This window comes from Oncorhynchus masou, chromosome 15 (genome assembly GCF_036934945.1).
Source record: "Oncorhynchus masou masou isolate Uvic2021 chromosome 15, UVic_Omas_1.1, whole genome shotgun sequence".
Lineage (NCBI taxonomy): Eukaryota > Metazoa > Chordata > Actinopteri > Salmoniformes > Salmonidae > Oncorhynchus > Oncorhynchus masou.
Window position 1 is genome coordinate 61498249 of NC_088226.1, and position 27599 is coordinate 61525847.

Below are 27599 nucleotides of genomic sequence, written 5' to 3' on the forward strand. Positions count from 1 at the left end.
CTTCAACATGGCAAAATAAACCCATCCTGCATACCTGTTTGAAACGATGCCTACATGAAAATCGCTTTCACGACTGCCGCTTTCGCTCGGACCGGCCGTCACAGAGCGGCTTCTTCTTCTTTTTCTATTGGAAGAGAGGGAGAGAGGATCCTTTTCCGTGCGAGAGCGGCTGTCCGCAGAAATGCCAGGCAACCTCACTGTCTCAAACAACACCGTGCTAGTTCTGGGTGCTGAGATTAACACCGCACAAACCCGGGACACTGACTATAACTTCCCTGCTCTGATACTCGGAATATTGCTAATTGTGGTCATCATTTGTGGAAATTTGCTTGTATGCCTTAGCGTGTACAGGGAAAAAGCTTTGAAAACTACAACCAACTACTTCATAGTCAGTCTGGCTGTGGCGGATTTGATGTTGGCAGTTTTGGTTTTGCCACTGTTTATATATGTGGAGGTGAGTAAATTATATTTAACTATATTTGACTATCTTTATGATACATTGATGATGATTATTATTATTAATAGTGATAGTATTAATCATTACAATAATTACACATGATAATATGATATATAAAAAAAAATTCTAAATATGATATTCATAAGGGTCAATTAATTATGCTTAGAAGCCATTTCAAATAAGATCACATAATGTAACATTGTAATATGCCATTTGTCACTCCAAACCATAGACTATGACAGAACAGACCACATGTTTAATCAATAATATAAATTGTCATTTCAAATTGATATCATGCATAGTTAATAGTATGAAATATTTACACAATTGATTATCGTCTAACAACCTATTGTCTTGAGGGGAAATGTTTATTACATGTGTTGTAGCTGATGCAAGGATGCACACTGCACAGAATAGATGACGTGCATACTGTATTAACACAGTTAACTCATTAATACAATGGTTTGCAAAGGCATGTGAACCTAGATTGCTGTTGTCCAACCTTCTCTATATGGTTCGTCGACTACATTAAGTATTTGAGCCAGCTAAATTATCATTACACAACATGGCTTCACCAGATCTATTCCTGCTGCATGGTTTTTAATACTGAATGTTCAACTTTACCAATAATGATAAAAGAATACTGTAACTACACTGAAAAAATATATAAACGCAACATGTAAAGTGTTGGTTCCATGTTTCATGAACTGAAATATGTAAAATATACCAGAAATGTTCCGAATGCACACATAGTTTATTTCTCTGAAATGTTGTCACACATTTTTTTACATCACTGTTAGTGAGCATTTCTCATTTGCCAAGATAATTCATCCAAATGACAGGTGTGGCATAGCAAGAAGCTGATTAAACAGCATGATCATTACACAGGTGCACTTTGTGTTGGGGACAATAAAAGGCCACTAAAATGTGAAGTTTGGTCAAAACAACACAATGCCACAGATGTCTCATGTTTTGAGTGTGCAACAGGAATGTCCACCAGAACTTTTGCCAGAGAATTGAATGATAATTTCTCTACCATAAGCTGCCTCTACTTCAACCGGCCTCACAACCGCAGACCACGTGGAACCACGCCAGCCCAGGACCTCCACATCTGGCTTCTTCACCTGCGGGATCGCCTGAGACCAGCCACCCGGGACAGCTGCTGAAAAAGTGGGTTTGGACAACCAAAGAATTTCTGGACAAACCATCTCAGGGAAGTTCATCTGTGTGCTCGTCGTCCTCACCAGGGTCTTGACCTGACTGCAGTTCGGCGTCGTTACCAACTTCAGTGGGCAAATGCTCACCTTCGATGGCCACTGGCACGCTGGAGAAGTGTGCTCTTCACAGATGAATCCCTGTTTCAACTGTACCAGGCAGATGGCAAACAGCATAACGTATATGGCTTTGTGTGGGCGAGCAGTTTGCTGATGTCAACGTCGTAAACAGTGTGCCCCATGTTGGTGGTAGGGTTATGGTATGGGGAGGCATGAGCTACGGACAACGAACACACTTGCATTTTATCAATGGCAATTTGAATGCACAGAGATACTGTGACGAGGTCCTGAGGCCCATTGTCATGCCATTCATCCGCTACCATCATCTCATGTTTCAGAATGATAATGCACAGCCCCATGTCGCAAGGATCTGTACACAATTCCTGGCATGCATACTCACCAGACATGTCACCTATTGAGCATTTTTGGGATACTCTAAATCAACGTGCACGACAGCGTGTACCAGTTCCCGCCAATATCCTGCAACTTCGCACAGCCATTGAAGAGGAGTGGGACAACATTCCACAGGCCACAATTAACAGCCTGATAAACTCTATGCGAAGGAGATGTGTTGCGCTGCATGAGGCAAATGGTGGTCACACCAGATAGTGACTGGTTTTCTGATCCATGCCCCTACTCAAAAAAATATATATCTGTGACCAACCGATGCACATCTGTATTCCCAGTCATGTGAAATCCATAGATTAGGGCCTAATGAATTTATTTAAATTGACTGATTTCCTTATATGAACTGCAACTGTTACGTCTATATTTTTGTTCGGTGTAAGTATTTCAGAAATAACCACATAACACTGACATCCACTGTCTCTAAAAAAAATCATACACTGTATGAGTATTGGAATCTAACTTCAACCATGTAGATATAGCTACGCTGTAGGCATAAACTCTATTTGACCCTTCGGGCAGACGCTTGGGTTGCCTCGCCACTAATAGTACCAGAACCCCCTGAAACGCGTCACTGCACAGATGCATCCCCATTCCTTTTGCCACAGCACATGCCTCACCTGCAGCGTTACACACACATTTTCCCACCGGCAGTCATCACTGGGCCGGGAAACTGAAGCTGACTAGCACCTCCCCTATGCCCCTCTCCTCCTCCCCTAAGCCAGACAGCCACTAGTAGCCCAGAGACCCAGCAGAGGAACAATGGTTTGTCACTGACAGAACATTCCATTCCCAGGGCCACTGTCCCAAGCGCCACACTGGACACCGTTATGGCGCCTTCAGAGGGGACAAGACAGCTTGAAATAGCATCCGACTGGCAAGTCGGATGAAATTATTTAGCGGCCCATCTCCCTCCCATCCTTGGGGTGATCGCTGATCTGACATGACTCAGTGGAAGTGGTGGAATCCAGCCAAGTTGGAACAGTGATTAGTCTACTTCAAGGCTGAGGAGAAGGAAGGAATTAGGAAAGTGTTTAGCCTATAGTGTTGAAACCGAGGCTCATGTATCACATCAAATGGCAGATTGGCAGTGAACACATGCTGCCAACCTGGCAGCCATATGGGTCATTTTGATCAGAGAGAGAAGACATTAAGAAAAAGCCAATTGAAAGGTTTGTCCATTTATTCCTCAGGTGATAAAAGGCCATTAAAATCCTTTCAATTTTGATGAGAACAAAACGTGCCATAACCCGGCACTGCGCACCACACCTGCATTTCCCAATCAGCCAGAGGGGACGGGCTGGAGAGTGGTGTGTTTTACTCTGCTTAGCTGTATGACAGAGCCGCAGCAATGCTAATGAGGAAATGAAGATTTCTCACACAGCCAATCTGGTGGGTGCAGAACACTAGCCTGGCGGAATACCTTGTGGAAGTGATTAGAGGCCAGGGAGGGGCAAGGAGTTGTCAGAAGACCTTGGCTATCTAAATTAATTTAATTATCAGCTGTATTGAAGGAGACGGTACAAGGTGCCTCCCCTCTGACCTTCTTCAATGCGTTTTGAGAAGGAGGCAAGGACAGAGGATGTGGGGAATCGGGGAAAGATGAATGGAGAAAGAGACTGATGTCTTTAATGCTGCTCTCTGACCATGTGGGTTTTGTTGCTCTGATCTGTTTCAGTTCCAGGATGGTCTATGGTCACTGAACATGCACATCTGCGATGGCCTGATGACCATGGACGTGATGTTGTGTACAGCCTCCATATTCAACCTCTGTGCCATCAGCATCGACAGGTGATCAGCCTTTAACTCTCTGTTAACATTCTGTCCGATTTCTCAGGTGGTGGTCGAAGCTCTGAGGTCAAGTATCACTTGATGACAGAAACAGCATTCCATTACAAGCATGAGTCAATTCATCTTATTAGGAAAAATGACCATGCCTCCAGCAATGACCTGTCATCTCTTGTCCCCCTTCTCCCTAAAAGCACTCACTCTTAACAGAAAGCACAAATTAGGCAGACAGAAAAAAAGGGGGAAAAAAAACAGAAACCTCAGGATAAAATATGTATCCATGTTGATCAACTGCCAGAATTGGCATGGAATCATTAGCTAGTTGACCTGATATGATTATCCTTATCTTTGCTCACTGTTGCAAAGTCTCTCACTGAAATGAAGATGTATAGGGCCTGTTGAAGTATTTGTTGCCTCCATGTTGCCTATAGCCAAGCAAACATTATTAGCTTTCCAACAAATGGAAATCTGAAATAAATGAGAATCCAACACGTACACCAACATACATTTCCTGCATTTCTGTCAAATGTGATGTACTAGAATGACAGATCTAAGTAAATCATTAATTTACTTCATTTGTAAATATTTCTCTTCTACACAGAGTTTAGATACAACTCCTCTCAATCTCTTCTCTGGTTGATGTGATTCATTCAGGTTCATCGCTGTCTCCATCCCACTTAACTACAACCGTAAGCACGTGGACCAGAGACAGATCTTCCTGCTCTCCGCCACGTGGATCCTGGCCTTGGCGGTGGCCTCGCCCGTCATGTTCGGCATCCAAAACATCCCCCAGCGGGACCCAACAGAGTGTAAGCTAGAAGATGACAACTATGTGGTGTATTCCTCTGTCTGCTCCTTCTTCATCCCTTGCCCCATCATGCTCCTCCTCTACTGCGGGATGTTCCGGGGCTTGAGGAGGTGGGAGGAGGCGCGCAAGGCCAAGCTGAGGAGCAGCATCCAGGCCTGTAGGAAGTTCCAGGAGGCCGCTGCCTCCTTGCCCCCGCTGGCCTCCCTGCCTCCTCCGCCCCCCGTTATCAAGCGGGATGAGCTGACAGACATGAAGCGGGAACTAAAGGATATTAACCTGGAGGAGCTGGACCCTTACCCCCTAGAGTCTCCAGACGGCCCCTATAACAACTCTTCACCAGATACTCCAGACTTTCCCTATAACTCCTCAACCACTCCAGAATACAAGGACGGTCCTGTGCCCACTGTGGTGGCCTACTGTAACATTAAGCATAACCTCCACCCCACACCCGACTCTCACAAGAAGAAGAGGGCCAAGATTAATTGCCGAGAGAGGAAGGCCATGAAAGTGCTTCCTGTCGTTGTGGGTGAGTGGGATTCTTTTTGTTCTCTTATCTGTTTGGTTGCACTTTGCAGAGCCGCTATTGTTGTAACAGTATTGGCCAGGGCACTGATGCAACTGTTCATGTAACTGTGTAACTGTTGCAGTGTCAATGCTACAGAAAGAAGGTGCCTGTCTTTGTTAAAAAGCCAGCACTCACAGAAAACGCTCCCTTGACCCAAACCCAAGTTCAGAGTCAGGCAGTTCTCTTGAATTTCCATTAACGCTGTGTATTAAAAAAGCTAAATAGACATTTCTGATTTAAATGCAAAATGTAGGGCTCTATTTTAATAAACCTAATGCAATGTAAAATCTTGGCACTGACGGTAGCGTTATAGGTTATAGGCGTGTGTCAGAAATATTTTTTTGCTATTTTCACAACTGTAATTATTGTCACAGTAGCTGGTGGTGGTGTGAATGGGCTGGGTTTTGATGAATAAACAAGTGGATGTGTCGTGACTTGGCCCCTCACTGGCCAATCAGAACGTACTCCATAGCTCGATGTGGTTGCTTCAAGTTGTGTATTTGAGGTCTTTTGTGAATTGCATTGTCATCAACTCCAATTTCAATGTTATTCTATGGAGAGAAAGAGAAAAGGAGAAATTCCACTCACCATTATACTCGCAAATGTCATGTTTTATAAACATCATGGTACCATCTTGCAAATCAAATATGCACTTTGGACGGAATTCCATTGCATTTGAGAAAAGTATGTTCTCACCATAAACCCATAGCCGGGGAATCTTTCTACATAATACTTTTGGCTGTTAATCAACTTAAATGAAAAACAAATCACTGTTTTACGTGATTCACCCGGAGCAAAAGGCACATCTATTCTTTCATGAGCACTGTGCATCATGGATGGATAGGCTGTGCTTCCACTCTCAAAATCCATGACATCATCAACTGTGTTGCTCAAATGCAGGTAAAGCCTGACAATATTCCGGAAATGCATGGCTATGACATCTAGTCTACAGGGTAGACAAAGTGGTTCCAAATTCAGCTTATTAAATTACTCTTTACATAGTGATCAATGGAGATATTTTTAGGGCCACTAAGGCAAAACATTGGCAGTTATATAATTATGATTATAAACTGGGTGGTTCGAGATGCAGAGTGCCTTGACACAGTTTTGAGGAAGTGTGCAATTGGCAAGCTGACTGCAGGAATGTCCACCAGAGCTGTTGGCAGAGAACTGAATATTCATTTCTCTACCATAAGCCGCCTCCAACGTTGTAATTGTTGCATGTTGCGTTTACATTTTTGCTCAGTATAGTTAAATCAGCCATGACAGAGGGAATGTAAGCTTGTTGTGTGCAACAGGGAGGGCCAATTGAATGCAAGTTTCACAAAAATGGTTTACTGTTAAAACATTTGTAGCGTGTCTATCTATGGGTAACAGGGTTGACATGTTATGCTCGACCCACTCAGTTTTTTCACCACAAAACACCAGAAAATGCCCAAAAAGAGTAGAACCAACTACTTCAATGTTTCTTTTGAAAGAAAAGGGTCTATTACCCCGAATATCCCACATGGACAATTTCTATGGCCAGATATGGACTATATCCTGAGATATGTGACATCCTATTTTCTCTCTTCATGTTGACAAATACTGACTGTACACATCGCATATGTGTTTTCTCAGCACATTCAAGATATGAAGCGATATTGTTTCCAGATATGCTCCTCTTGGCTGAGGTCCATATCCTGATCTTGATATGCTTTTTGAAATGCTGAAAATAAAGACGGTTTGATGCATTTCTGAATTATGGATTTCCTCTGGATATTGAGTCATTAGATATCCTGAGATAGAAAATAAAATGTCCATATAGTCCTGATGACAAATACTGACAGTAGGCCTACATAGTATATGTTCTCAGCGCATACGGTACAAGTCACATGCTCTTGACTGAGGTCCATATCAGGATCTTGATATGCTAAATAAGGACCATTTCTGATGCTTATTTGAGTTGAGGACATGCTTAATAATTTGACAAATATTAAATCCACATCATTCTTTCAGACACTATACTTTTTCTATTCCCTCTAGATAAAGGCACAAGCAAACCGCAAGCTAAAGCACTGTAACTGGTAGCCTAGCAACAAGAATCATGTATTTTCTGCTGTGCAGTTCCAAGTATCATTTTTTTTATTTGGGCGGCACAAATGAGTGTGTAAATGGTGTGCGGTCGAACTGACAACTGGAGAACCAAAGAAGTGAGAAGTTGTTCAGAAAATACCTGCAAGAAGTTAACGCTAAAGTGAGTATCTAATTTGAGATGTTTTATTTATCTTAGCAACTGTAGTTCTGTCCTTGAGCTGTTCTTGTCTATTAATGTTCTGTATTATGTCATGTTTCATATTTTGTGTGGACCCCAGAAAGAGTAGTTGCTGCTTTAGCAACAGCTAATTAGGATCCTAATAAAATACCTTGAGGCTTGATGTGGGGGTACAAGCTACCTGGTAGACTAGTTAGCTAACAAATAACGAAACCCTTTTCACCCCCTATCAAGCCTCAAGGTGATAGCTAATGTTTTAAAACATTTAGGCATATTTTGCATTACCGATTAATATAAGACAGCTAGCTTGTTCCAGTTAGTTTTGTCATCATGAATGAAGGAGGTAGAGTACCTACCTTGTGGTATGGTTATGTGAAAAAAAATGTTTTTGCAATATTGACTCAATTTTGATTCATGATTTATGCATTTACAGTTTGGAGTGGATCATAGATCAGCACTACCACCATGTTGGGTCTGGACTGCAAGGGACTGCCACTGATGACCCAATTTGCACCCATCACATCCATCGTCCATAAGAAACAGGGCAAGCAGGAGTATTGAGGGTGTGCAACTTTTATTTTCTATTAAATTAAATAAATGTTTAGCAAAGATTGGCTTACGTTTGCATTTTCACAGAAAACCTGTTGTGATTGCTGTTGTGATTGGAGCTCTAGCTATGCTGCATTTAAAAGAAAACAGAAATAGCAGAGATATTCTTTGGAAATAGCAACTTAAATATGATAATGTTTCCTTTCCGTGTATTGTATAGCTTACTACTGAATATGGTGCAAATGTATGCTCGGATATGTCACCTTCAAGTGAAGAAGCATGATGATTTTCAGTGCCTGAACAGGTAAAATAATTTGGCCACTGGACCTGTCATGAGTCGGATTTAGCCCATTTTCGATCAGTCATAAGAGGATGAATATTACATATCTTGTAACAATATCTACTGAAATGTTTTTTTCTTTTTTAAATACAGATACATGAATTATCAGGTAATGACAACGGATATGATATATATTTTTTTAAGTCTTAGATGCAGTGCAGTGCATTCGATACAGTGCATTCGGAAACTATTCGGACTCCTTGACTTTTTCCACATTGTTACGTTACAGCCTTATTAAATTGTTTTTTTCCTCATCAATCTAAAGACATTACCCCATTATAACAAAGCAAAAACTGTTTTTTAGATTTTTTTCCAAATTTATTACAAAAAACCCCTGAAACATCACATAAGTATTCAGACCCTTTACTCAGTACTTAGTTGAAGCAACTTTGTCAGCAATTACAGCCTCAAGTCTTCTTGGGTATGATGCTACAAGCTTGGCACACCTGTATTTGGGGAGTTTCTCCCATTCTTCTCTGAAGATCCTTCTCTGTCAGGTTTTCAGGTCTCTCCAGTGATGTTCGATCGGGTTCAAGTCCGGCCTCTGGCTGGGTCACTCAAGGACATTCAGAGACTTGTCTCGAAGCCACTCCTGCATTGTCTTGGCTGTGTGCTTAGTGTTGTTGTCGTGCCTGGAGCAGGTTTTTTTGTCAAGGATCTCACTGTACTTTGCTCCGTTCATCATTCCCTCGATCCTGACTAGTTTCCCAGACCCTGCCGCTGAAAAACCTCCCCACAGCATGATGCTGCCACCACCATGCTTCACCGCAGGGATGGCTTCAGGTTTCTTCCAGACATGACACTTGGCATTCAGGCCAAAGAGTTCAATCTTGTTTTCATCAGACTAGAGAATCTTGTTTCTAATGGTCTGAAAGTCCTTTAGGTGCCTTTTGGCAAACTCCAAGTGGGCGGTCTTGAGCCTTTTACTGACGAGTGGCTTCCATCTGGCAACTTTACTATAAAATCCTGATCGGTGGAGTGCTGCAGAGATGGTCGTTCAGGAAGGTTCTCCCATCTCCACAGAGGAACTCTGGAGCTCTGTCAGAGTAACCATCGGGTTCTTGGTCACCTTCTACCCCAATTGCTCAGTTTGGCCGGGCAGCCAGCTCTAGGAAGAGAGTTGGGGGTTCCAAACTTCTTTCATTTAAGAATGATGGAGACCACTGTTTTCTTGGGGACCTTCAATGTTGCAAAATTTCTTTGGTACCCTTCCCCAGATCTGTGCCTCGACACAATCCCGTCTCAGAGCTCTAAAGACAATTACTTCGACCTCATGCTTTGGTTTTTGCTCTGACATGCATTGTTAACGGTGGGACCTTATATAGACAGGTGTGTGCCTTTCCAAATCATGTCCAATCAATTTAATTTACCACAGGTGGAGTCGAAATCAAGTTGTAGAAACATCTCAAGGAAGATCAATGGAAACAAGATGCACCTGAGCTCTGTTTTGAGTCTCATAGCAAAGGGTCTGAATACTTGTGTAAATAAGGTATGTCTAATTTAAAAATGTTATACATTTCCAAAAATGTCAAAATCACTATTTTCGAATTGTCATTATGGGGTATTATGTGAAAAATGTATGAGGAGTCATTTTTATTTAATCCATTTTAGAATAAGGCTGTAACGTAACAAAATGTGGAAAAAGTCAAGGGGTCAGAATACTTTCCGAACGTACTGTATGTCAGCAAGTTGATACATACCCTTTCAGGAGTTAGAATATTCTACAACAGTGGTTACCAACCAGTTGATTCTGATCGACTGGTCGATCTTCAAGGCATTCCTAGTCAATCACCAAACATTATCACCAATCAATTACCAAACATTATCACCTATCAATTACCAAACATTAAAAAAACAACGATAAAACCTTGCGTTTTTTGTTGTTGTTGGCGGTAGGTGCATTTCATTCAGCAGCCCTCGCGCCGGGAAGGCATTTCATGTGTCTGAAGGTAGAACTCCGCAGGCCCAAAGTGCAAATCAAGTGCACCTATAGGCCTACCGCTGGCCAATCAGATAGCTCAGATCACTGTGTCTGCACAGTTTCTTTGAGCCATTGACTCTAAAAGAAACCTTGAATACACAGTAAAGTTGATACTGTGACATTTAAAAACATTTAAAACCATGACTAGAGAGACTCAACAAATATAGCAAAGAGCTGCTGTTTTTATGAGTAAGTTCATGTTTAAGTTGTTATTCAGCACTGTCAACACTTTGTTCAACACTCACACTACAACCAACACTGCAGCTGTAATGAATGAGTATAGCAAAGTTGTCCGACAAGCTTGCGTTATTGAATATTTCACTTTCTTTGGTCATAGGAGTAACAACATGAATTGGTGCTTGAGGCATACATAATGCAGTGCGTCTAGAGTTTCTGTCCCCTTTTCTCAGTGGAGGTAGAGCGGAGGGATGGTGAGTCAGGTGAGAGGCAGCCTCACAGCTGCTGCCTCCCCTCAGATTGATGCAGGCCATCAGTCCAATAAAAAAAATGGAAAAAACAAACAAACATTATGCTCACTTAGCTGTCCCTCAAAAGTAATAACAAATGATATATTACCAGTGTGATAATATACCCACATTCTTTAAATATCATTTCAAAATGATTTCAGAAGAACAACATTGGCAGAGCAATTCAAGCATAGCCAATATGCATGGTAATAACATGACATTGTTGAATACTATTTTCTGATTGGCTTGAACAGCTTTCTAGAGTGTACATTATATTTCAATTTAATGCATGGTATATTTTCACAGTATAATTCAATGGTTAATTATTACATGTTTTATGTTTGAGCTGCTTTTGAAAGAAAAAGTCAAATTGAAAACATTATTGGCATGGTTGAATTCGATATTCATAATAGCAAGCTAGGTTTGGTTTGCTAAACTAGCAAATCAGTTTGTATGGTTACCAAGGCAACTTCTGTCGCAATCTAGTAAACTTGCTAGCAGCTTCAGTGGATGTTGAACACATTTCTAGCGGCAAATGTGTTAAATTATAGCCATGGTATAAAAGAGATAATCAACTTGTGGCTCTATGCGTTCTCTGGAAAATAATGCAACTCCGTGGAAGGTTAGTTCATTATACATCACGTGTCAAGGCATATTAACTAATTATAGAGCAAACGGAATTATCACAACACATAGGTTGTAATATGTCTTTTTGTTTCCTGTATTGGCTTCCCCGGTGATTTTACCCACGCACCGCTACTAATCTTGACTCAGAAAAGGTTTGTGGCCACTGTTCTACAAATATGTAAACGGGGGCAAGCTCACACCCCAGATATCTCCCCGGACTCATACTATAGCAGGGAGAGTTCTGAGGTCCGGATTGGATGCTGTAGAAACTGTCCATTTATGGAGAATATCCTAGTTCCGTATATGAAATTCATGACATGCGTTTCTGGAACATGTCTACTACTTATATCTAATCAAATGTCAGATATCCGGAAATATATACAGTAGATAAAGATATCCCTTGATATTGACCCTTTTCGCCTAATATTCACCATATTAAAACAAGAGTTCAGTTCACGTAACAGTTGACTTTAATAACTAGGGCTTTACAATGGTGATTACGGTGATATATACAGTAGATAAAGATATCCCTTGATATTGACCCTTTTCGCCTAATATTCACCATATTAAAACAAGAGTTCAGTTCACGTAACAGTTGACTTTAATAACTAGGGCTTTACAATGAGTATGGTTCTGCACAGTCAGATTGGATAGTTTGATTAATATAATAATTGTATTAAAACGTTTACATGCTTTGCAATAAGAACGAATCACATAATAATCCTGTTTCCATGGACACATCTGAAATCAGGCTGTTTTACGGCACTCCGATAAATGCAAAACATCGCCAATGAAAATAAACGTTCTACCACAGTGAACATGTTATTTTTGGGAAGCACATTTGATTCTGAGTTTGGACATATAAAGTTTTATGTGAAAACTACTTCTACGATGCAGACATTGTTGTTCCGAACTCGCTTTACTCGCGCTAAAGCAGGAGGCTCGCTCGGCTGGTGCTAGCACATGCAGATCAAATAATTTGAAAGATTGCTCAGAAAAATCAAGTGTTTTAATCGGTGTATGCTTACTTCGATTTTGACCAGAGTAAAGTGTTAACATGACTTTTGCATAATCTGCCCACTGCCATAATCCGTTTAATATCGAATTATTAGTGTGTATGTAAATGTACTGAATGATTGATTATTTTGGGGGCTTAGGGGGTTAAAACGCACGGAGGGACATGTCAAAATGCAGAATTTAGGCACTTTAGCAAGTCTTTATTCATATAGAAAATTCATATTTATTGAATTCTCAATGTGGTCACTACAATTGTTTTAGTAATTTAGATACATTTAAATGCATGTTAGTGTTTTTGGTATCCTCTGGTATGTGTCAAGTACAATAAAAATGCATCTTGACAAAATATATTGTAGCGCTGGCAGCCTATTAAGAAGACTTGGAGGCGTTGCTTGTTAGGGGTGTAGCTTTCTTGTAGAGCTTTTTGGCCTCCCATGAACTGGATTGTCATGCTTCTACATGTGAAAATCTATTTTAAAATACATTTCCCGATGTGTTAAACATACATTGAGTGTACAACACATTAAGATCATATGCCCTTTCTTTTCTGATCCATTATTCATTTCATGTGTAAAGAATGGTTTTTAAACCTTGAGACATGGACTGTGTGTATGTGTGCCAATCAGAGGGTGAATAGGCAAGAAAAAGTATTCAAGTGCCATTGAACAGGGTATTGGTAGTACGTGCCAGGTTTGTTTCAAGAACTGTAGCACTTGCTGGGGTTTTCATGCTCAACAGTGTATCAACAATGGTCCACCACCAAAAGGTCATCCAGCCAACTTGAAAAACTAATGGAAGCATTGGAGTTAACATGGGCCAACATCTCTAGGGAACACTTCCGACACTGTGTAGAATCCATGCCCCAATGAATTGAGGCTCAATATTAGGAAGGTGTTCCTAATGTTTGGTAAACTCAATGCATATACATTTAAAGTACATTCCGTAATATGTTTGAATGTAAAAAATAGTTTAAAAAAATACATTATTTTGCCAATTTTAAATATTTCACATTCATCCTAAAATATGTATCAAAATATATATTTTAAATGTAATTATTTTCATATAGGAAACGATGTGTCATACAAAGAATACAAGCACAAGTTGAACGCTGGCTTCAAGCATGAAATAGCAAAACAGGTTTCATAAACAACATAGTGAAAGATCTTACAGCATTGAACTGGAGTTCCACATGGTATTTCTCTCAACAACCCAGCCACACAACAACCGCAAGAGATTCGTCGTAAATATTTGAGGGTCCATCTTCTGTGCACTGAGCGTTCTGAGTCATCAACACGAGAACTAACATACCACTCTAGCTATACAAAGCTTTCTAAAACCTCACCTCTGGCCTAAAGTCTTGTGTGGTCCTTTGGATGTTTTTACTCTCTAAACAGTTATGTCTTTCTTATGTGTAAAGACCTTGTTAAGGAAAAAGGATAAACAGGGTCATTATTGGGCCTAATGAGTCATTATGATACCCTAGCCAACATTGGCGAATTACCTTAACCCTCAATCCAATCATTATGTAAGGTTTGCCTGAGGCCTTAAGACCTAGAAAGGGAGTTATCCCTACAGCATCAGCATATTGTTGTGTAGAGGGCTCAGCCTTCTGACTGGCTGCAGGGACCTGGAAACACAGCTGAGTAAACACAGATGAATGATCATCGACAGTGATCATGGAGTATGGAGTCTTGGAAGATTTGCCCCATTGTGGACTATTGTGGACAACTATGATCTTTTTTCCACTAATTGGTCTTTTGTCCCAATCACCTCAGATCTTTTCACATCAGATCTTTTTTTAGAGCTGATCTAATTGGTCCAAATACCAATTAGTGGTGAAAAAATATCAGAATTGGGCTTCCTGTGTAAAAGCTGCCAACGAGAATCCAAGCTAACTGTAGGCCATGTGTTGGAATGTTCATGTATTCTACAACTATCAGTGGATGCTACTGAGGGGAGGATGGCTCATAATAATGCCTGAAACTGAGCGAATTGATATATATATATATATCTATATCTATATCTTTTAACCTTTATTTAACCTCTTGAAACTCCCCATCCCGGATCCGGGATTGTGACTAAGCCTCAGGCTCATTAGCATAACGCAACGTTAACGATTTCTGAAAATCGCAAATAAAATTAAAATAATGCGTTTGCTCTCAAGCTTAGCCTTTTCTTAACAACACTGTCATCTCAGATTTTCAAAATATGCTTTTGAACCATAGAAATTGACTAATTTGTGTAAGAGTATGCAAAGCTAGCATAGCATTTTGTGTAGCATGTAGCACGCAACATTTTCACAAAAGCCAGATAACCAAATAAATAAAATAATTTACCTTTGAAGAGCTTCTGATGTTTTCAATGAGGAGACTCCCAGCCACATACCAAATGCGCAGTGTTTCCTGAAAGCGTCTGTGTGTAGGAGAAATCGTTCCGTTTTCTACATTGCGCCTGGCTACCGAAACGAACCGAAAATGCAGTCACCTACAACGTGAAACTTTTTCCGGATTAACTACATAATATCGACCGAAACATGGCAAACGTTGTTTGGAATCAATCCTCAAGGTGTTTTTTCACATATCTCTTCATTGACATGCAGTTCGTGGAAGCTTGCTTCTCTCTCTGTGCCCCATGGAAAAATACTGGCAGGTGACTTTTGCGCACCAATATCGGCGCAGGACACCGGGCGGACACGTGGTAAATGTGGTCTCTTATGGTCAATCTTCCAACGATCTGCCTACAAATACGTCACAATGCTGCAGACACCTTGGGGAAACGACAGAAAGGGCAGACTCATTCCTCTTGCGTTCACAGCCATATAAGGAGATCATGAAAGACAGAGCCTCAAAAATCCTTGTCATTTCCTGGATGCCAAGTCATCTTGGTTTTGCCTGAAGCTCACGTTAAAGGGCACGCACAGAGAAGATATTTGTATTTCTGGACACGTCAGAGTGTTTTCTTTCGAACAGTAGCAATTATATGCATAGTCGAGCATCTTTTTGTGACAAAATATCTTGTTTAAAACGGGAACGTTTTTCTTCCAAAAATGAAATAGCGCCACCATAAGTGTAAGAGGTTAACTAGGCAAGTCAGTTATTTACAATGACGGCCTACCAAAAGGCAAAAGGCCTCCTGCGGGGACGGGGATTAAAAATAAAAATGTATTAAATAAAAATATAGGACAACACACACATCACGACAAGAGAGACAACACTACATAAGAGACCTAAGACAACAACATTGCATGGCAGTAACACATGACAACACAGCATGGCAGCAACAACATGACAACAATGTGGTAGCAACACAACATGGTAGCAGCACAAAACAGGGTACAAACATTATTAGACACAGACAACAGCACAAAGGGCAATACAAAACATCACGCAAAGCAGCCACAACTGTCAGTAAGAGTGTCCATGATTGAGGCTTTGAATGAAGAGATTGAGATAAAACTGTCCAGTTTAAGTGTTTGTTGCAGCTTGTTCCAGTCGTTAGCTGCAGTGAACTGAAAAGACGAGCGACCCAGGGATGTGTGTGCTTTTGGGACCTTTAACAGAATGTGACTGGCAGAACAAGTGTTGTATGTGGAGGATGAGGGCTGCAGTAGATATCTCAGATAGGGGGAGTGAGGCCTAAGAGGGTTTTATAAATAAGCATCAACCAGTGGGTCTTGCGACAGGTATACAGAGTTTACCCGTTTACAGAGGAGTATAGAGGGCAGTGATGTGTCCTATAAGGAGCATTGGTGGCAAATCTGATGGCTGAATGGTAAAGAACATCTAGCCGCTCGAGAGCACCCTTACCTGCTGATCTATAAATTACGTCTCCTTAATCTAGCATGGTTAGGATGGTCATCTGGATCAGGGTTAGTTTGGCAGCTGAGGTGAAAGAGGAGCGATTACGATAGAGGACACAAAGTGTAGATTTAACTTTAGCCTGCAGTTTTGATATCTTCTGAGAGAAGGACAGTGTACCGTCTACCCATACTTCCAAGTACTTGTATGAGGTGACTACCTCAAGCTCTAAACCCTCAGAGGTAGTAATTAGGGATGCACAATCTATCGGTGAAGATGTGTGCAAAGCTGAAACTTCACTGCTTGACATATATGATGAAATCCTGGTTGAGAAGGAAACTACTGAACAAATGAACAACGAAACAGCACAACAAGTAAGTGAAAGAAATAGGTTTTGATTATGTTTTACTGATAATGGGGACATACGTAAATGGCAACAAAATGACTTTTTGGTCAGTGTGGTGTGTGTGTGTGTAACCTTTACTTAACTAGGCAAGTCAGTTAAGGGCAGAGAAAGCTTGTTGTATGCTAAGAACGCTTTGTTGTAGAGCGTTTAACACAAAATCCGGGGAGGGGCCTACAAGAATGAAATGGTCTACCGTATCAAAACTTTAAAATAGCAGTGCAAGATTGCTTAGAATCATGTCACCATTGCCCTTGAGAGGAACCCAGATTACTTACCAAAGAATACTATAGACGTCAATAACGTTTTTCCAACACGTTTGATAAATAGGGCAAAATAGAAATAGGCCTATTAACAGTTAGGATCAGATTGATCTTCCCGTTTAAATAAAGGATGAACCGTGGCTGCCTTCAAAGCAATGGGAACCTCCCCAGAGAGGAGAGACAGGTTCAAAAGGTCACAGATAGGCATGGCGATTATAGGGGCCGCAACCTTAAAGACGAAAGGATCTAAACCATCTGTTTAAGGTGCTCCTTTAGCACCTCGGTCTCAGTGACCGCCTGCAGGGAGAAACTTTGTAGCAGGGCAGGGTAAAAAGAGGGAGGAGCATCGGGGCTAGTCGCATTAGAAAGGGTAGGAGATGAGGAAATGTTGGAAGGGCAAGGAGGCATGGCTGAGTCAAATAGGATTCCTGACTTAATGAAGTGGTGATTAAAAAGCTCAACCATGTGCTTCTTCTCAGTAACAACCACATCATCAACTTTAACCGTCTTCAAGAAGTTATTGGGGTTAGACCCACAGAGAGAAAACTGCTCCTTAAAGTAACTAACTTTGGCCTTCTGGATAGCCTGAGTACACATATTTCTCATGTGCCTGAACGAGAGCCCGTCAGCCTGAGTATGCGTATTTCTCATGTGCCTGAACGAGAGCCCGTCAGCCTGAGTACGCGTATTTCTCATGTGCCTGAACGAGAGCCCGTCAGCCAGAGTATGCGTATTTCTCATGTGCCTGAACGAGAGCCCGTCAGCCAGAGTACACGTATTTCTCATGTGCCTGAACGAGAGCCCGTCAGCCTGAGTACGCGTATTTCTCATGTGCCTGAACGAGAGCCCGTCAGCCAGAGTACACGTATTTCTCATGTGCCTGAACGAGAGCCCGTCAGCCTGAGTATGCGTATTTCTCATGTGCCTGAACGAGATCCCGTCAGCCTGAGTACACGTATTTCTCATGTGCCTGAACGAGAGCCCGTCAGCCTGAGTACGCGTATTTCTCATGTGCCTGAACGAGAGCCCGTCAGCCAGAGTACACGTATTTCTCATGTGCCTGAACGAGAGCCCGTCAGCCTGAGTATGCGTATTTCTCATGTGCCTGAACGAGAGCCCGTCAGCCTGAGTACGCGTATTTCTCATGTGCCTGAACGAGAGCCCGTCAGCCAGAGTATGCGTATTTCTCATGTGCCTGAACGAGAGCCCGTCAGCCAGAGTACACGTATTTCTCATGTGCCTGAACGAGAGCCCGTCAGCCTGAGTATGCGTATTTCTCATGTGCCTGAACGAGAGCCCGTCAGCCAGAGTATGCGTATTTCTCATGTGCCTGAACGAGAGCCCGTCAGCCAGAGTACACGTATTTCTCATGTGCCTGAACGAGAGCCCGTCAGCCTGAGTATGCGTATATCTCATGTGCCTGAATGAGAGCCCGTCAGCCTGAGTACACGTATTTCTCATGTGCCTGAACGAGAGCCCGTCAGCCAGAGTACACGTATTTCTCATGTGCCTGAACGAGAGCCCGTCAGCCTGAGTATGCGTATATCTCATGTGCCTGAATGAGAGCCCGTCAGCCTGAGTACACGTATTTCTCATGTGCCTGAACGAGAGCCCGTCAGCCTGAGTATGCGTATTTCTCATGTGCCTGAACGAGAGCCCGTCAGCCAGAGTACACGTATTTCTCATGTGCCTGAACGAGAGCCGTCAGCCTGAGTATGCGTATTTCTCATGTGCCTGAACGAGAGCCCGTCAGCCTGAGTATGCGTATTTCTCATGTGCCTGAACGAGAGCCCGTCAGCCTGAGTATGCGTATTTCTCATGTGCCTGAACGAGAGCCCGTCAGCCTGAGTATGCGTATTTCTCATGTGCCTGAATGAGAGCCCGTCAGCCTGAGTATGCGTGTGCCAAGCCTTTCACCAAAAGCTATTCTTCTTTATGTGGACGTGTTTGTTAACAATATCACTGAACATATCACAAAAAAGAAGGTCTAAGTGTCTTCGACAGAGATCAAGTTGATTCTATACCAATTTACAGAGGCCAGGTCATGAAGAAAGGCTTGCTCATTAAAGTTTTTTTAGGAAGCGTCTATGACAAATCAGGACAGGTCGTTACACTGAGCCATTACGAACACAGGCTGTAAAACAGTGATCACTAAGGTCATTACAGAAAACACCAGACTGATACCTATCAGGATTATTTGTGAGGATAACATCAAGGAGAGTAGCCTTTTCTGGGTATTTGGAGTCTTACCTTGTGGGATTGTTAATCATCTGAGAAAGATTTAGGGAGTCCCATTGCTTTAGGACTTGTTCAGGTGGTTTAAGCATGTCCCAGTTTAGGTCACCAAGCAGGATAAATTCAGACTTAGTGTAATGGGCCAGGAGAGCGTTTAGAGCAGGTAAGGTACAATAGCACCCAGCAACAGTCAACAAAGAGCTATTTGAAAGTTTAATGCTTAAAACCAGCAAATCAAATTGTTTGGCGACAGACTTTGTGGAGACAACCGAGCACTGAAGGTGATACTTGGTAAAGATTGCCACTCCCCCACCTTCGAAAGATCTGTCTTGCCAAAAAAGGTTATTCCCAGGAAGGTTAACAGCAGTGTTCAAAACACTCTTTCTTAACCATATCTCAGTAATGACTAACACATCTGGATTGGAGCTGTGAACCCACACTTTCAATTGATCCATTTTAGGTAATAAGTTTCTAGTGTTAACGTGGAGAACGTTGTTAACGTTGATTTATGACATTTGAATGTGCATTAAATGGCAACAAGATCATATTATACAGCAATTTCATCAGTTAACATGAATACAAAGCCAGCAAGAGGTGGTTAGAAAAGTCTGCAACCAATAGAGTCAGAGTCCCGAGTGTGGGAACAAACATGGTCTGTCCCACGGTTGGGTGAACAAGACGGTTCATCGTCAACAAAGCATGCAGGAGTCATGGGGCACATAGCAAAATGCACAAGAAAAAATATATAACTAGCCATTTGTAAGTCCAGAGTCACTTGCCCCAACAGTGTCTGTGTGCTGAAGGAGAGCGAAACTTCGGGAGAGAGAGGGGAGTGTGGTGCGGGTACCTATACCAGACAGGGGGAGACAGGCCACAGCAGACGGTGAACAGATCGCCAGGTGGAATCCAAGCAGCAGTGCAGCTGGATTTGGGTGGTGTAGCCTATCAAGGCTTTGATACCTCCCACTTCACACCTCAGTACTAATTGAAGTTGTATCTGGTCTGACTGGTCTGTCTCAGTTCCAGGAGTTTTTATCTGGGTTGAAGATTATGCTGTGGAATTGCATCAAACATATAGAAACCATGTGTTTGATACTTATCCACTTATTCCTCTCTAGCCATTACCACGAGCCAGTCCCCCCCAATTAAGATGCCACCAACTTCCTTTGAGATCTAGAACAATCATTCACGCTGTAGGGGTTAAAACTGCTAAATATGCTCACTAAAATACACAGTGCCTTCAGAAAGTATTCACACCCATAGTGGTGGCTGCATCATGTTATAGGTATGCTCGTTATTAAGGACTGGGGAGTTTTTCAGGATAAAAAATAAACAGAATGGAGTTAAGCACAGGCAAAATCGTATAGGAAAACCTGGTTCAATATGTTTTCCACCAGACTTTTTTTTCCCATGTTTTCCACCAGACTGGGAGATGCTTCTACAAAGTATTTACTCAGGGGTGGGAATATTTAGGATATTTCTGTATTTCCTTTTCAATAAATTTCAGTTAATGGATGTGTCAACATTTAATTCTAAAGCTCAGAAAACAAATAAGATTCTACGCTACAAAAAGACAGGGTAATGTATTACCAAATGTAAATGACAATTATCCAGAGCAAGTGCACTTCTAGCATTCCACACATTCTTTAATGCAGTTTTGTGCCTGCTTTAAGCCAGAGAGACAATCCTGTAGTCTTTCGCAGTAGATGCACACACACATATTCTGGTTGCCTACCTATTGGAGGATACGGGCAGAGGGCATGGCAGGAAATTGTTCTGGATGATCCTTTCAATATCCAGGCCACAATCAACCACACAAGTCACACACTAAAGGAGCAGCACACACGCACACACACACACACACACACACACACAAATACAGAGCTAAATGAGTCTACTAGGACAGAGAGAGAAAAAGGGGGAGAAAGATAAGGGGAGAGGGGAAGGAGCGGGGAGAAAGAGAGAAACTCTGTCACCGTCAATTAGCCTTGTGTCCTTGTGCTATCTGAGTCTATCTATCCAAGGATAATGTAGATTAATGGAGTTGGTGAATTCATTGAAAAGGCATGTCAGAATTGAAGCGTGGCCTATAGTATGGAATTTGAGGGCGCTATCAGGGAGTATTTCAAACCCTGTGTTCAAGAATCAATGTGAAGAGGGAAAAACAAAACCTATTACCTCTCAGGAGACTGAAAAGATTTGGCATGGGTCCTCAGATCCTCAAAAGGTTCTACAGCTGGTCGCATCACTGCCTGGTATGGCAACTGCTCGGTCTCCGACCGCAAGGCACTATAGATGGTAGTGGGAACGGCCTAGTAGATCACTGGAGTCAAGCTTCCTGCCATCCAGGACCTCTATACCTGGCGGTGTCAGAGGAAGGCCTTAAAAACTGTCAAAGACTCCAGCCACCCTAGTCATAGACTGTTCTCTCTGCTACCACACGGCAAGCGGTACCGGAGCGCCAAGTCTAGGTCCAAGAGGCTTCTAAACAGCTTCTACCCCCAAGACATAAGACTCCTGAACATCTAGTCAAAATGGCTACCCAGACTATTTGCAGTGCCCCCCCCAACCCCTCTTTTATACCGCTGCCATTCTCTGTGGTTATCTATGCATAGTCACTTTAATAACTCTACCTACATGTACATACTACCTCGACGAACCTGTGCCCCCACACATTGACTCTGTATCGGTACCCCCTGTATATAGTCTTGCTGTTGTCTTTTTAATGCTGCTCTTTAATGACTTGTTACTTTTATCTCTTATTCTTATTTATTTTTTTAACTGCATTGTTGGTTAGGGGCTTGTAAGTAAGCATTTCACTGTAAGGTACCTGTTGTATTCAGCGCATGTGACTAATAAAATTTGATTTGAAGTCAATGAAATAGATTTGAAATAACGGTTGATCTTATCTGAATCAGGATACTAACAGAAATAGTAACTTACACTGCAGTAGTAGCCTACATTGTAAATAAATAGTTATGTGGGGAAAAGACTAATAGATGCCTCAAAGTCAGGTGGTGTCTGAAAATAGGGGACTCTTGGAGAGAAGACAACATTCCAACCAGCCTCACTCAAGTCTTCCATCCTTTTCTTTATTTAATAGTAGGAGGTGAGAATGGATCTATAACTCCAAATTGCAGGAGTGTTGGAGCTGTCTGGTCAGAACTGACTCAGAAACTCAGAAACCCATTATTCCATTAGATAAGGCTTTCCTAATCCTGGCCCTGGGGGTTTATAATAAGACACCCTATGACAGGTTTCCCAACTGGTACGGGACGGATTTCACCGGTGGTTTTATTTGGTCCCGCAAGTTATCTGAGCAAAAAAATTATGAATTACAATATATATACACACACAGTACAAGTCAAAAGTTTGGATACACCTACTCATTCAAAAGGTTACTCTTGATTTTTACTATTTTCTACATTGTAGAATAATAGTGAAGACATCAACATAACACATATGGAATCATGTAGTAACCCAAAAAGTGTTAAACAAATCAAAAAATAGTTTATATTTGAGATTCTTCAAAGTAGTCACCCTTTGCCGAGATGACAGCTTTGCACATTCTTGGCATTCTCTCAAACAGCTTCACCTAGTAAAAATAAAGAAAAATCCTTGAATGAGTAGGTGTGTCTAAACTTTTAACTGGTATTGTATACACAGTTGAAGTCAGAAGTATACATACACTTTAGCCAAATACATTTAAACTGAGTTTTTCACAATTCCTGACATTTAATCTTCATTAAAATTCCCTGTCAGAGGTCAGTTAGGATCACCACTTTATTTTAAGAATGTGAAATGTCAGAATAATAGTTGAGAGAATTATTTATTTAGCTTTTATTTCTTTCATCGCGTTCCAAGTGGGTCAGAAGTTTACATACAATCAATTAGTATTTAGTAGCATTGCCTTCAGACTGTTTAACTTCGGTAGAACATTTTGGGTAGCCTTTCACAAGCTTCCGACAATAAGTTGGATCAATTTTGACCCATTCCTCCTGACAAAGCTGGTGTAACTGAGTCAGGTTTGTAGGCCTCCTTGCTCGCACATGCTTTTTCAGTTCACATTTTCTATAGGATTGAGGTCAGGGCTTTGTTATGGCCACTCCAATACCTTGACTTTGTTGTACTTAAGCCATTTTGCCACAACTTTGGAAGTATGCTTGGGGTTATTGTCCATTTGGAAGACACATTTGCGACCAAGCTTTAACTTCCTGACTGATGTCTTGAGATGTTGCTTCAATATATCCACATAATTGTCCTACCTCATGATGCCATCTGTTTTGTAAAGCACACCAGCCCCTCCTGCAGCAAAGCACCCCCACAACATGATGGTGCCACTCCCGTGCTTCACAGTTGGGATGGTGTGCTTCGGCTTGCAAGCCTCCCCATTTTTCCTCCAAACATAACGATGGTCATTATGGCCAAACTGTTTTTGTTTCATCAGACCAGAGGACATTTCTCCAAAAAGTATGATCTTTGTCCCCATGTGCAGTTGCAAACTGTAGCTTTTTTTATGGCAGTTTTGGAGCAGTGGCTTCCTTGCTGAGCAGCCTTTCAGCTTATGTCGATATAGGACTTGTTTTACTGTTGATATAGATAATTTTGTACCCGTTTCCTCCAGCATCTTCACAGGGTCCTTTGTTGTTGTTCTGGGATTGATTTTCACTTTTCGCACCAAAGTACATTAATCTTTAGGAGACAGAACGCGTCTCCTTCCTGAGCGGTATGACGGCTGCGTGGTCCCATGGTGTTTATACTTGCGTACTATTGTTTGTACAGATGAACATGGTACCTTCAGGCGTTTGGAAATTGCTCCCAAGGATGAACCAGATTTGTGGAGGTCTACAATTTTTTTTCTGAGGTCTTGATTTCTTTAGATTTCCCATGATGTCAAGCAAAGAGGCGCTGAGTTTGAAGGTAGGCCTTGAAATACATCCACAGTTACGCCTTCAATTGACTCAAATTATGTCAATTAGCCTATCAGAAGCTTCTAAAGCCATGACATCATTTTCTGGAATTTTCCAAGCTGTTTAAAGTCAGTCAACTTACTTTATGTAAACTTCTGACCCACTGGAATTGTGATACAGTGAAATAATCTGTCTCTAAACAATTGTTGGAAAAATTACTTGTGTCATGCACAAAGTAGATGTCCTCACCATTTTGCCAAAACTATAGTTTGTTAACAAGAAATTTGTGGAGTAGTTGAAAAATTTGTTTTAATGACTCCAACCTAAGTGTATGTAAACTTTTGCATTTTCATTACATTTGCAAAAATGTCTAAAAACATGTTTTCACTTTGTCATTATGGGGTATTGTGTGTGGAAAAAAAACAAGGGTCTCTCCTTGGCCCAGCCAGAGGGGAATGGCCGGAGTGATGGATATCTCTAATATTATTTAATGGTTCAAACACAAACCAAGGTGGATTTCTGGTGGGAAGGAACTCTACATTACATTGGATAAGACTCTTATTCATGCTCCTGAGGGACCTACATTAGATGACTAGGAGACTTTATTCGCAGCTTGAGCTTCTCTGAGGAATGCTGAACCGATGGAAAAAAATAAAATGCTATTTCTGCCTCACATTCAGTTGTTCAACCAAAGCCCTCCCTCCACAGTAAGTGAATGAGTCGGAGAAAGGAAAGCCCAGCTTCCAGAGAGAGTTGGTGCTCAGAGCAGGGATATGTCCCAAATGACACCCTATTCCCTATAAAGTGCACTACATTTAAACAGGGCCCATATGGCTATGATCAGTAGTGCACTATATAGGGAATAGGGTGCCATTTGGGATGGAACCCAGACCTCCCCATGCAGGATGGAACAGTTTGTTTCTGATCCATCACTCATCCTAACCCCCATTCTAGATTATTAATAGAAATCTCATCAGCATTTCTGAATTATTCAGCCGAGCGGGGGCTAGGCAGGGAAGCTGGCTGACTGGTGTAGTTTGAACGGTGGTGGAGGAGCATTTGTAGCACAGTTTATCTTATATATACCCTACACCTGTATACACCCTTCTCATTTTTCTGCAGGCATACTTCTTTACATACAAACATCATTTGATCTGGCAAGGTTCTGCTTATAAGTATTCACCCAATATACTTTGCTCCTGTATGAGCAATTGATTTATGTATGGGCCAGTGTTTGATTGAAAATGTAATTTTCCTACTTACGATACAGATCAGTTCCGTTTTATTACCATAGTCGCGTCACGCTGAGTGTAATTTCCTAACATTTTTTTTTGTACTTTAAAAAAAAAATTACATCTATATCACACCATGGAGATATGATCACACTTCATGATGTATATGTAATTGAGCTCTCAGTGATGTGTAGAATCTATTCAGCAGTGCATCTTCAGGCTACTTCAATCTGAAATACATTCATCTGGATGGGGCTTTAAGAGGGGGGCGGCTTACAGTAGTTCTGGGCTCAGTCTTTGATTTTGATTGTGTTTGACTTGATCATTATTGCTAGCTATATATTTTCCCATTGGCCGCTCATTCATGTCCTCAAAGTAAGACTCATCATATATTGAGCAATTCCAGTTTTATTAAATGTGGGATGCGTTCCAAATGGCACCCTTTTCCATATAAAGTGCACTACTTTTGACCAAAGCTCTTTGGGCCCTGATCAAAAAGTAGAGCACTATAAAAGGGGAAAGGGTGATTGGGAACGCAAGCGTAGCAATAAAGTTTCAAGCCTGTGTTTGCCTGACATACAATCCTTTCATAAATGAGAGAAGTCTTAGAGGTGTAATTTTACTGCGATCCCTGTGGTTTACAAAATCTAAACCTCCCTCTTTGTGTGTGTGTCTGTGCCCATTCGTGCCGTTCTGCATGTGCGTACCTGTGTGCATGTTTTCCTATGCTTATTCCCATATACCTTCCTGCGTTTGTGCGCTTGTGTATGTGCTTGACTACCTCTGTGTATGTGTGTGTCTATTCCATCCCAGGTGTCTTCCTGTTCTGCTGGACCCCGTTCTTCGTTGTCCACACCATGCGGGCCCTGTGTGCCACCTGCTTCATCCCCCCCGCCCTGATGAGTATTGTCACCTGGCTCGGCTACGTCAACAGCGCCGTCAACCCCATCATCTACACGGTCTTCAACACAGAGTTCAGGAACTACTTCAAGAAATTCATCCACAGCTGCTGTACATACCGGTAGACAAGATGGCACAGCTAGCCTGGTTCCAGATCTGTTTGTGCCGTCTCGCAAACTCTTATGGTCAACTCCTATGGCAATGTGAGTTGGCAACACAGCACAAACAAATCTGGGGCCAGGGTAAGCCACCACCGCCAATAAATGGACAAGAAAGCACAAACAATACCATTGTATAGATGTGACAATATCAAATCTGAGCTTTGTTGTACAGTATATCTTGCCATTACATATTTTTCTCCCAATTGGGATTTTATTTTTGTACATAATGTTGTTTTCTGTTGATTTAAGCTTGTGATTTATCTTACTGTGACAGAAATGTTTGTTTGTCAGCTGGCCATATGCCGTTTCAATGTTTATTGCGGAAATCTTTGTGGTGAGGAATAGCATTGAATCCCTTCAACTAAAAAAGATATTCAGAAATAGAAGCCATTTCTTAGGTTATTAGAGGTAACTGAATGTGTACAAAATGAATTGAAGATTAAATGTTTTTTCACTTAAAATGAGGACTTCTGTCTTCTGAACATTGAGGACCAGGGTTAAAAACACTAAATTTATACACCACATCACACCTACCTCTCATCAACAACAAAAATATAATTCTCCACACAACCACGACAATACTGCAAATCCTGAGATGACTCTCGACTTAGTCTGATAAAGATCGTCACAACAAAAGGAAACCTCTTTAAAAAATATCCCTCACGCCTGTACGGAAATTGAGGCTTTGACAAACTGAGAAGCGGTCAACTGAAAGGGCAAAAGAACAAAGAAAGTTTCCTCTGTGTTGCCTAGCAGCTCAAATCATGTATCCAAGACACGAAAATAACAAAAAATAGAGTCATGGTTCAAACCCAAGGAGAAAGCTTTGGGAGGGAGGATTAAATATGATGGAGCAATTTCAGACACCATCTGCTTGCATCTGCTTGCAGTGTGACAGGTATTGGGAGAGTAATTTAAATCCACACACTTCTTCCCCCCCAGGATGATTGGTCCATTAGCCACAGGTGGATGACAGAGGTTAGCCTAGCAACAACATCAGGTGAAGACAGAGGCAAAAAACATTAGTTCCATTTCAAAATCAGGGTAGGGTAAACTAGTGTTGATGTGCTAACATAAAAGTCAACTCCAATTGAGGGCATTCAGAAGAGTGACCAGAAATGGTAATCACCCTGTATATCTATGAACACATAACAGCTGTGTGAGTT

At 41.6% G+C, this 27599-nt stretch overlaps 1 protein-coding gene across 1 annotated transcript; it reads left to right on the top strand.

The window, feature by feature from the left end:
• On the top strand, nucleotides 1-26894 carry LOC135556605 (D(4) dopamine receptor-like). Its single transcript, XM_064989930.1, has 4 exons — nucleotides 1-454; nucleotides 3815-3927; nucleotides 4579-5258; nucleotides 26186-26894. The coding sequence occupies exons 1-4, from the start codon at nucleotides 182-184 to the stop codon at nucleotides 26395-26397; spliced, it is 1278 nt and encodes a 425-aa protein (XP_064846002.1). The 5' UTR covers nucleotides 1-181; the 3' UTR covers nucleotides 26398-26894.
• The last annotated feature ends 705 nt before the right edge of the window (nucleotides 26895-27599 follow it).

Coding starts and splice junctions, on each gene's coding strand:
- LOC135556605 (XM_064989930.1), top strand. CDS start 182: ATGCCAGGCAACCTCACTGTCTCAAACAACACCGTGCTAGTTCTGGGT. Junction 3,928..4,578: donor TGTGCCATCAGCATCGACAG/GTGATCAGCCTT, acceptor TGATTCATTCAG/GTTCATCGCTGTCTCCATCC. Junction 5,259..26,185: donor AGTGCTTCCTGTCGTTGTGG/GTGAGTGGGATT, acceptor ATTCCATCCCAG/GTGTCTTCCTGTTCTGCTGG.